This window comes from Dendropsophus ebraccatus, chromosome 8 (genome assembly GCF_027789765.1).
Source record: "Dendropsophus ebraccatus isolate aDenEbr1 chromosome 8, aDenEbr1.pat, whole genome shotgun sequence".
NCBI classification, from domain to species: Eukaryota; Metazoa; Chordata; class Amphibia; order Anura; family Hylidae; genus Dendropsophus; species Dendropsophus ebraccatus.
In genome coordinates, this window is record NC_091461.1 from 8,364,654 (window position 1) to 8,376,820 (window position 12,167).

At 48.9% G+C, this 12,167-nt stretch overlaps 2 protein-coding genes across 3 annotated transcripts in view; one reads left to right on the plus strand and one right to left on the minus strand.

Moving 5' to 3' along the window:
- NRAP (nebulin related anchoring protein) overlaps window positions 1–12,167 on the plus strand; it is a 132,788-nt gene that overhangs the window by 26,112 nt on the left and 94,509 nt on the right. The window lies entirely within an intron of this gene.
- CASP7 (caspase 7) overlaps window positions 1–12,167 on the minus strand; it is a 40,985-nt gene that overhangs the window by 9,998 nt on the left and 18,820 nt on the right. For both annotated transcript variants that reach the window (XM_069979762.1, XM_069979763.1), the window contains one exon: window positions 1,559–1,683. In XM_069979762.1, the coding sequence (XP_069835863.1) occupies window positions 1,559–1,683 (125 nt within the window). The remainder of the gene's footprint in view (window positions 1–1,558; window positions 1,684–12,167) is intronic.

Genomic DNA, 12,167 nt, shown 5'->3' on the forward strand with positions numbered 1-12,167 from the left:
TCCATCACTAGAGATCAGCGGTGACATCACTGAGAATACAGCCTATCCATCACTAGAGAGCAGTGACATCACTGAGAATACAGCCTATCCATCACTAGAGATCAGCAGTGACATAACTGAGAATACAGCCTATCCATCACTAGAGATCAGCGGTGACATCACTGAGAATACAGCCTATCCATCACTAGAGATCAGCGACATCACTGAGAATACAGCCTATCCATCACTAGAGATCAGTGACATCACTGAGAATACAGCCTATCCATCACTAGAGATCAGCAGTGACATAACTGAGAATACAGCCTATCCATCACTAGAGATCAGCGGTGACATCACTGAGAATACAGCCTATCCATCACTAGAGATCAGCGACATCACTGAGAATACAGCCTATCCATCACTAGAGATCAGTGACATCACTGAGAATACAGCCTATCCATCACTAGAGATCAGTGACATCACTGAGAATACAGCCTATCCATCACTAGAGATCAGTGACATCACTGAGAATACAGCCTATCCATCACTAGAGATCAGCAGTGACATAACTGAGAATACAGCCTATCCATCACTAGAGATCAGCGGTGACATCACTGAGAATACAGCCTATCCATCACTAGAGATCAGCGACATCACTGAGAATACAGCCTATCCATCACTAGAGATCAGTGACATCACTGAGAATACAGCCTATCCATCACTAGAGATCAGTGACATCACTGAGAATACAGCCTATCCATCACTAGAGATCAGTGACATCACTGAGAATACAGCCTATCCATCACTAGAGATCAGCGACATCACTGAGAATACAGCCTATCCATCACTAGAGATCAGCGGTGACATCACTGAGAATACAGCCTATCCATCACTAGAGATCAGCAGTGACATAACTGAGAATACAGCCTATCCATCACTAGAGATCAGTGACATCACTGAGAACACAGCCTATCCATCACTAGAGATCAGCGGTGACATCACTGAGAATACAGCCTATCCATCACTAGAGATCAGCAGTGACATAACTGAGAATACAGCCTATCCATCACTAGAGATCAGCAGTGACATCACTGAGAATACAGCCTATCCATCACTAGAGATCAGCAGTGACATAACTGAGAATACAGCCTATCCATCACTAGAGATCAGCAGTGACATAACTGAGAATACAGCCTATCCATCACTAGAGATCAGTGACATCACTGAGAATACAGCCTATCCATCACTAGAGATCAGCGGTGACATCACTGAGAATACAGCCTATCCATCACTAGAGATCAGTGACATCACTGAGAATACAGCCTATCCATCACTAGAGATCAGCGGTGACATCACTGAGAATACAGCCTATCCATCACTAGAGATCAGCGGTGACATCACTGAGAATACAGCCTATCCATCACTAGAGATCAGCGGTGACATCACTGAGAATACAGCCTATCCATTCCCTCTCTGTAACCCACATACCAATACACATGTATATATATTTCCCTTAGACCACCTGCCTCAGATCCCCCCGGACCCCGGCTGTACTGCACACACATAGCACCGCCATCACCTGTTTCCTGATGGAAGTTTTTGTTGTTGATTATGATGCATTTGCCGACCTTCCCATAATCCATTGTGTACTGGTATTCCGGGGTGATGATGCGGTAGTTCTGTTTGGATTCATTTTTCTTTTTTCTATAGAGAGAAAAAACAAGGTAATAATTCACCATCCACATCACTGTCCACATGTAGCTCCCTCTATACAGGCAGTATATAGATCCTGATCACCATCCACATCACTGTCCATATGTAGCTCACTCTATACAGGCAGGATATAGATCCTGATCACCATCCATATCACTGTTCATATGTAGCTCCCTCTATACAGGCAGTATATGGATCCTGATCACCATTTACATCACTGTCCGTATGTAGGTCCCTCTATACAGGCAGTATATAGATCCTGATCACCATCCACATCACTGTCCATACCTAGCTCCCTCTATACAGGCAGTATATAGATCCTGATCACCATCCACATCACTGTCCATATGTAGCTCACTCTATACAGGCAGGATATAGATCCTGATCACCATCCATATCACTGTTCATATGTAGCTCCCTCTATACAGGCAGTATATGGATCCTGATCACCATTTACATCACTGTCCGTATGTAGGTCCCTCTATACAGGCAGTATATAGATCCTGATCACCATCCACATCACTGTCCATACCTAGCTCCCTCTATACAGGCAGTATATAGATCCTGATCACCATCCACATCACAGTCCACATGTAGCTCCCTCTTTACAGGCAGTATATAGATCCTGATCACCATCCACATCACTGTTCATACCTAGCTTCCTCTGTACAGGCAGTATATACACTCACCGGCCACTTTATTAGGTACACCTGTCCAACTGCACGTTACCACTTAATTTCTAATCAGCCAATCACATGGCGGCAACTCAGTGCATTTAGGCATGTAGACATGGTCAAGACAATCTCCTGCAGTTCAAACCGAGCATCAGTATGGGGAAGAAAGGTGATTTGAGGCCTTTGAACATGGCATGGTTGTTGGTGCCAGAAGGGCTGGTCTGAGTATTTCAGAAACTGCTGATCTACTGGGATTTTCACGCACAACCATCTCTAGGGTTTACAGAGAATGGTCCGAAAAAGAAAAAACATCCAGTGAGCGGCCGTTCTGTGGGCGGAAATGCCTTGTTGATGCCAGAGGTCAGAGGAGAATGGGCAGACTGGTTCCAGCTGATAGAAAGGCAACAGTGACTCAAATAGCCAACCGTTACAGCCAAGGTAGGCAGAAGAGCATCTCTGAACGCACAGTACGGCCAACTTTGAGGCAGATGGGCTACAGCAGCAGAAGACCACACCGGGGGCCACTCCGCTCAGCTAAGAACAGGAAACTGAGGCTACAATTTGCACAAGCTCATCGAAATTGGACAGTAGAAGATTGGAAAAACGTTGCCTGGTCTGATGAATCTCGATTTCTGCTGCGACATTCGGATGGTAGGGTCAGAATTTGGCGTCAACAACATGAAAGCATGGATCCATCCTGCCTTGTATCAACGGTTCAGGCTGGTGGTGGTGGTGTCATGGTGTGGGGAATATTTTCTTGGCACTCTTTGGGCCCCTTGGTACCAATTGAGCATGGTTGCAACGCCACAGCCTACCTGAGTATTGTTGCTGACCATGTCCATCCCTTTATGACCACAATGTACCCAACATCTGATGGCGACTTTCAGCAGGATAATCCGCCATGTCATAAAGCTAGAATCATCTCAGACTGGTTTCTTGAACATGACAATGAGGTCACTGTACTCCAATGGCCTCCACAGTCACCAGATCTCAATCCAATAGAGCATCTTTGGGATGTGGTGGAACGGGAGATTGGCATCATGGATGTGCAGCCGACAAATCTGCGGCAACTGTGTGATGTCATCATGTCAATATGGACCAAAATCTCTGAGGAAGCTTCCAGCACCTTGTTGTATCTATGCCACCAAGAATTGAGGCAGTTCTGAAGGCAAAAGGGGGTCCAACCCGTTACTAGCATGGTGTACCTAATAAAGTGGCCGGTGAGTGTATATCCTGATCACCATCCACATCACCGCTCACACATGGGGTATTCTGCATAGCCCCCTCCAGCACACAATCCTGGGGGGTGAGGGGCTGATGCTACATGTGACCCGGGGAATGAGCTTGCTGGGTATTTTACAGGACGAGGCTGAGATCCAACATCTGAGGAGACTGAGTGTGCTGCAATGTGTATACAGGGCCGACCCTGACCCCCCTGTACACAGTACATCCACCTAGTGCAACTAGTCACTGCGCTGTGGTGATACATATTATGGGGAAGATTTATCAAACTGGTGTAAAGTAGAGCTGGCCCAGTTGCCCTTAGCAACCAATCAAATTCCACCTTTCATTCTTCACAGACTCTGTGGAAAATGAAAGGTGGAATCTGATTGGTTGCTAGGGGCAACTGAGCCAGCTCTACTTTACACCAGTTTGATAAATCTCCCCCAATATCTCTATATACTATACTATACATCACTATATACAGTACTAGAGATGAGCAAGTAGAGAAATATTCGACTTCGAGATTTCGAATCGAATAGGCACCGATATTCGACTATTTGAACGAATATTCGATCCCATTATAGTCTATGGGAAAAAAAAATTGCGGCAATTGGAAATCAAAATTCGACCACTTGGAGGTCACCAAGTCCCCTATGAAACCTCCCTAAACGATGCCAACACCTCCGGAATGACACTGTGACATCAGGGGGAGCATGCCTGGGTGCACCCAACACCCCAAAATCACAGTATAATGCCACTCTCCGCAGCTGCGAAGGAAAAATATTTGCGAACACTTTACGAATGTTTATGGCAATGTTCACACATTTAGTTTGTATTTCTTGCGCAGTGTTACATACATGATCCCAATGTGCATCCATAGAGCATCATGTTATTCGAGCGTATCACGCGTAATGCTGTACGAACGTTACTGGAACAATATGTATCATGTGCCTTTTTCTGGGCTACTGGAACAATATGTATCACGTGCCTTTTACTGGGCTACTGGAACAGTATGTATAACGTGCCCTTAGTGGTGTTAAACAGGGACACTATAAGTCACTTGTACACACAGGGTACTGGAATGAATACACCTGCTGATGCTGCTGTTATATCATCTATGTCTTAGCACTGAGAAGCTTTGGATTCAGAGATGACTTTTTCGCTGTATCTTAGCCCTGAAAAGGACGTTTGGGTTCTGTAGTAATCCTGCCTGACCAAAACGCTACTAAAACCTCTCTTTCCCTGGCTAGGTTGAAAGCGAATCTGTGGTCGAGAGCCGGGAGCAGGGCCGCCGATAGGGCAGTACAAGTGGTACTGCCGTATGGGGCCTGGACCCTAAGAGACATGGGGGGGGGGGCCCGCCGGCTGCCGCCCCCCTTGCCACCTGTTTTTGAGCATCCCGAGAAACTGCGGCCGCGCAGCTTCTCGGGATGCACTGATCGCTTCGATGTTCCGCCCGCACTGTGAGCACATTGAGCGGGCGGAACATTAAAGCGATCAGAATACAGGAGCAGGACCTGTCAGCGTCCTCCTCCTGTATTCCCTCCCATAGGCTGCCGGCACTTCATACCAGCAGCCTATGGGAGGCCGGGCCGTGACCTCTCCGGCAGGCGTGATGATGTGACGTCATCACGCCTGCCGGAAGTCCCGTCCCTGCGGCTCGCAAGATGGAGCCCGAAGAGGAGGAAGAGCTGCTGCCTGCAGCCACAGCGCGGATTAGGTGAGTAGGATGTTTGTTTTTTTAGGGGCAGAGCAGGGGGATTATTAGTATATCGGGGCACCTCTGGGGGCATTATTAGTATATGGGGGCACCTCTGGGGGCATTATTAGCTCATGGGGGCACCTCTGGGGGCATTATTAGTAAATGGGTGCACCTCTGGGGCATTATTAGTATATGGGGGCACCTCTGGGGGCATTATTAGTGTATGGGGCACCTCTGGGGGCATTATTAGTGTATGGGGCACCTCTGGGGGCATTATTAGTATATGGGGGCACCTCCGGGGGCATTATTAGTGTATGGGGCACATCTAAGGGCATTATTAGTGTATGGGGCACCTCTAAGGGCATTATTAGTGTATGGGGCACCTCTGGGGGAATTATTAGTGTATGGGGGCACCTCTGGGGGCATTATTAGTGTATGGGGGCACCTCTGGGGACATTATTAGTATATGGGGCACCTCTGGGGGCATTATTAGTGCATGGTGGCACCTCTGGGGGCATTATTAGTATATGGGGGCACCTTTGCGGGCATTATTAGTATATGGGGGCACCTCTTGGGGCATTATTAGTTCATGGGGGCACCTCTGGGGGCATTATTAGTTCATGGGGGCACCTCTGGGGGCATTATTAGTTCATGGGGGCACCTCTGGGGGCATTATTAGTTCATGGGGGCACCTCTGGGGGCATTATTAGTTCATGGGGGCACCTCCGGGGGCATTATTAGTATATGGGGGCACCTCTGGGGGCATTATTAGTTCATGGGGGCACCTCTGGGGGCATTATTAGTATATGGGGGCACCTCTGGGGGCATTATTTGTTCATGGGGGCACCTCTGGGGGCATTATTAGTATATGGGTGCACCTCTGGGGGCATTATTAGTATATGGGGGCTCCTCTGGGGACATTATTTGTTCATGGGGGCACCTCTGGGGGCATTATTAGTTCATGGGGCCACCTCTAGGGGCATTATTAGCTCATGGGGGCACAGCAGGGAATCCTACATACAGGGGGCACAGCAGGGGATCCTACATACAGGGGGCACAGCAGGGGATCCTACATACAGGGGGCATCCCACACAGTGCAGTTACTATGGGAGCCTACAGGGGGAGAAAGGAAAGGAAGCTGCTAGAAATGTGCGGAGCCTAAATCGTTTGTCTCGCAGGTTCTAAGGGGATGAAACGTATCTGGAAGGAATCATCATGGAGGTCTGGGCCGGATGGAGAGGAAAAGGGAAAGTGACGCCTCAGATCAAAGAAAACATCAACGGTGAGTCACTGTATGACGGTTTTCTTATTTTGTAGAACATCATTTAGTAGGGGCGCCCCTAGGTGACAGCTACTACATTATCTGTACTCAGAGATATCACTGTGTTATCTGTGGTGTTACATAGGACTGCAGGTGACAGCTACTACATTATCTGTACTCAGAGATATCACTGTGTTATTTGTGGTGTTACATAGGACTGCAGGTGATATCTACTACATTATCTGTACTCAGAGATATCACTGTGTTATCTGTGGTGTTACATAGGACTGCAGGTGACAGCTACTGCATTATCTGTACTCAGAGATATCACTGTGTTATCTGTGGTGTTACATAGGACTGCAGGTGACAGCTACTACATTATCTGTACTCAGAGATATCACTGTGTTATCTGTGGTGTTACATAGGACTGCAGGTGACATCTACATTATCTGTACTCAGAGGGATATCACTGTGTTATCTGTGCTGTTACATAGGACTGCAGGTGAAATCTACTACATTATCTGTACTCAGAGATACCACTGTGTTATGTGGTGTTACATAGGACTGCAGGTGATATCAGGTGATTTCTCCAGGTAGCAGAAGTTCAAACTTCATCGTGCCCTGGTGTCTGTATGTCTGTATACATGTGTTCTGGTGTCTGTATACATGTGTGCTGGTGTCTGTATACATGTGTGCTGGTGTCTGTATACATGTGTGCTGGTGTCTGTATACATGTGTGCTGGTGTCTGTATACATGTGTGCTGGTGTCTGTGTGTGAGATCAATTCTAGAGAACTGGCTCATATATCCCATTTTCCCCAGTGGCTTAAAATGTAACCTCTGTTATACAGTTATAAAATTGTAGAACCTAAATGTGAACAAGGTGCAATTCAAATAGACACTTACTTGTATAGCTGCCTCTTGTGCTCTGTATGCAGTGCATTATATTCACCCTTGCAACGTACAATTTATAGCGTGTCTACAAGCCCAGCGGGGCTCATTATGATGGAGACTAAAACTTACACAAGAGTGGGGTCGGGGTTCCCCTGTATTCAGAATGCTGTTGAGTGCTCGGCAATGCCCCGTCTGGGATTATTGAATTTCGAGGGTCTATGCAGAGCAGGATAAAGACACCTCTGCTGCACAAACAGGATCTCCTAGAAAGCGTTCTCACCGCCATGTATTCGCTATCACTGGCTTGGGTGAGCTAAACTAGTCTGCCTGGGGGGGGGGGGGGGGGGGTGATTTGTATAAGCTCACTAACATGGAACAGCCTCATTATATTAGCCTTATCAACATATTCTATGTTAGTGAGCATACCGGGGGGGATATTGGTGAACATATACAAATCACACAGCCCCCCAGACCCTCGAAATTCAATAACCCCAAACGGGGCATTGCCTAGTGCTCAACAGCATTCTGAATACAGGGGAACCCCTACCCCACTCTTGTATAAGTTTTAGTCTCCATCATAATGAGCCCCGCTGGGCTTGTAGACACGCTATAAATTGTACGTTGCAGGGGTGAATATAATGCACTGCATACAGAGCACAAGAGGCAGCTATGGCAGTGCCCAGCACCCTGCCCCCATGGCAGTGCCCAGCACCCTGCCCCCATGGCAGTGCCCAGCACCCTGCCCCCATGGCAGTGCCCAGCACCCTGCCCCCATGGCAGTGCCCAGCACCCTGCCCCCATGGCAGTGCCCAGCCACTGCACCATTGTGTTAGTTGCCCTTCTAGATGCCTGGTACCACTGAGGGTTGCCCACCTGTACACATAGAGCGGGGGTGCAGAGCCGCAGGTTGTTTTCTGCTATTACTGAGCGGCACAAATAACAGGTTCATCCAGATCTACAGGAAACGACACAAACCGGGGAAGAAAAAGAAAGATTTCTCTGCAGGAATAAAGTGAAGTCACCAGCATGTATCTAAGCAGGTGCTTACAGGTGATACACACTTAGGGGAACTCCCCAGGGATACAGCATTCCCATCAGTAGATGATCCTGGTCCAGGAGATTCCTCCCCCAATAACAAGGTATGACTGTCACTACTCCCATGGGGTCCACTGCCCCCTCACATGGTTACCCGCTGCCAATCCATTCACTCCCTATGGGTCTGATGAGGATAGTCCTATAGAGAGGGAGAGGAGGGGCAGTCAGACCGCCGCTACATTCCCACTGTGATGGGTGGGGGTCCCAGCAGTCAGACCCCAATCACTCCAATCCTGTGCATGGGGATAACTTATAGACTATGGATAACCCATTAAATGAAAGATCTGGCCTGGGATTGAGACGTCACTGATGAGGTCACCGATGATGTCACTAATGATGTAACTAATGATGCCACTGATGAGGTCACCGATCATGTCACTGATGATGTAACTAATGATGTCACTGATGATGTAACTAATGATGTCACTGATGAGGTCACCGATCATGTCACTGATGATGTCAGAGAGTTTCCTACTGCAGAGGAGACACGATCTGTACAAAACAATGAAATGGTCCGTTATCCCGCTGGGTGCCATTGTTTTCAGAGGGGATCCAGGCCGCAGTTCACACTCACCCAGCAGGTCACTTATTCAGGCTCATTCTGTGCTGAAACACGTTGGAGGGTCCGAATGTAAATTATCCCAATCAAATGGGACAAATCCAAAACCACAGCAAGATCGCTCACTGCCAAACTAGGATAGTACACTACATCCTGGACTTACCTGAACCCTTTGACAGTCCCATGTCATTCTGAAAGTCCTATGTAACCGAGGCAGTCCCATTTCACTTAGGAAGTCCTATGTAATTGAGGCAGTCTCATGCCACTTAGTAAGTCCTATTTAACCGAGGCGGTCCCATTTCACTTAGGAAGACCTATGCAACCAAGGCAGTCCCATGTCACTTAGGAAGACCTATGCAACCAAGGCAGTCCCATGTCACTTAGGAAGACCTATGTAACCAAGGCAGTCCCATGTCACTTAGGAAGACCTATGTAACCAAGGCAGTCCCATGTCACTTAGGAAGACCTATGTAACCAAGGCAGTCCCATGTCACTTAGGAAGACCTATGTAACCAAGGCAGTCCCATGTCACTTAGGAAGACCTATGCAACCAAGGCAGTCCCTTGTCACCCTGAAAGTCCTATGTAACCAAGGCAGTCCCATGTTACTTAGGAAGACCTATACAACCAAGGCAGTCCCATGTTACTTAGGAAGACCTATACAACCAAGGCAGTCCCATGTAACCTAGTAAGTCCTTTGTCTTACTCTTACTCAGCAAGTTCTATGTAGCAGTCAGTCCCATGTCTCTCAGCATCTACTATCTTTAGTCAGGTAGCCCCACGTCACTCAGGCGGGCCCCACGTCACTCAGGCGGGCCCCACGTCACTCAGGCGGGCCCCACGTCACTCAGGCGGCCCCACGTCGAAGTCACCATCCACAATGTTGGAAAGTTTGGTGAACCTGGTGATTTCAGCAGCATCGGCCATCCATGTAATATCGGCCGCCCGAGGTTCCTCAGCAGAGGCCTGAATGCTCCTTCCAGGGAGGCACCTACTTCTCTCATGGTACAATGGTGGACACTGTTCCAATCTGTTGCCCCCTAAGTGGCTGAATATTACAGGAGGTTGCTGTAAAGCTGTTGTGAAACTACAACTCCCAGCATGCTGTGACGGTGACACATAAGCACAGACCACGTGTTGGGGGGGAGGGGGTACCTGGGCTCCTCATTGGGCGGCACTCCACTCTGCATCTGAACACCAGCCGGGTCTCCTGCCTGCGGTTATATGCCGGGAAGCCACCATGCTCCAGGCTGCGGTGTATAAAGCTCGGCTGCTCCACAGTTCAGGAGCTTCCCCTGACTCAGCAGCCACCCGCTGGATTATTCTATGGAGCCATTATACCCCGACCCCTCCCCCGTCTCTGCCCCCCACTGCTGAGCAGAGAAAAACTGCGGACCCTCAGCATAAAGCACACACAATGCCCTTTACATGTGTGTACGTGTGCCTCACCATACACCTGTACACTGCCTCACCATACACCTGTACACTGCCTCACCATACACCTGTACACTGCCTCACCATACACCTGTACACTGCCTCACCATACACCTGTACACTGCCTCACCATACACCTGTACACTGCCTCACCATACACCTGTACACTGCCTCACCATACACCTGTACACTGCCTCACCATACACCTGTACACTGCCTCACCATACACCTGTACACAGCCTCACCATACAACTGTACACTGCTTCACCATACACCTGTACACTGCCTCACCATACACCTGTACACTGCTTCACCATACACCTGTACACTGCTTCACCATACACCTGTACACTGCCTTACCATACACCTGTGCCCTGCCTCACCATACACCTGTACACTGCCTCACCATACACCTGTGCCCTGCCTCACCATACACCTGTGCCCTGCCTCACCATACACCTGTGCCCTGCCTCACCATACACCTGTACACTGCCTCACCATACACCTGTACACTGCTTCACCATACACCTGTGCCCTGCCTCACCATACACCTGTGCCCTGCCTCACCATACACCTGTACACTGCCTCACCATACACCTGTGCCCTGCCTCACCATACACCTGTGCCCTGCCTCACCATACACCTGTACACTGCCTCACCATACACCTGTACACTGCCTCACCATACACCTGTACACTGCCTCACCATACACCTGTACACTGCCTCACCATACACCTGTACACTGCCTCACCATACACCTGTACACTGCCTCACCATACACCTGTACACTGCCTCACCATACACCTGTACACTGCCTTACCATACACCTGTACACTGCCTTACCATAGACCTGTACACTGCCCCACCATACACCTGTATACTGCTTCACCATACACCTGTACACTGCCCCCCATACACCTGTACACTGCTTCACCATACACCTGTACACTGCCTCACCATACACCTGTACACTGCCTTACCATAGACCTGTACACTGCCCCACCATACACCTGTATACTGCTTCACCATACACCTGTACACTGCCCCCCATACACCTGTACACTGCTTCACCATACACCTGTACACTGCCTCACCATACACCTGTACACTGCTTCACCATACACCTGTACACTGCCTCACCATACACCTGTACACTGCTTCACCATACACCCGTACCCTGCCTCACCATACACCTGTGCCCTGCCTCACCGTACACCTGTACACTGCCTCACAATACCTGTGCCCTGCCTTGCCATACACCTGTACACTGCCTCACCATACACCTGTACACTGCCTCACAATACCTGTGCCCTGCCTTGCCATACACCTGTACACTGCCTCACCATACACCTGTACACTGCCTCACCATACACCTGTACACTGCTTCACCATACACCTGTGCCCTGCCTATCACATATAGTATACAGTCTTCAGAACTGCTGTATCTAAGCCTATCACATATGGTAAACAGTCTTCAGAACTGCTGTATCTAAGCCATGACATGTGGTACTGCCTGCTGAAGTGCTGTATCCAATCCTATCATGTTAACACTGGGGTGTGCTCCAGGACCCTGGTACTTGTTGCCCCCTTGCAGGCCGCGGACCCCTGACATCAGATTCCCAGCACCAGAACAG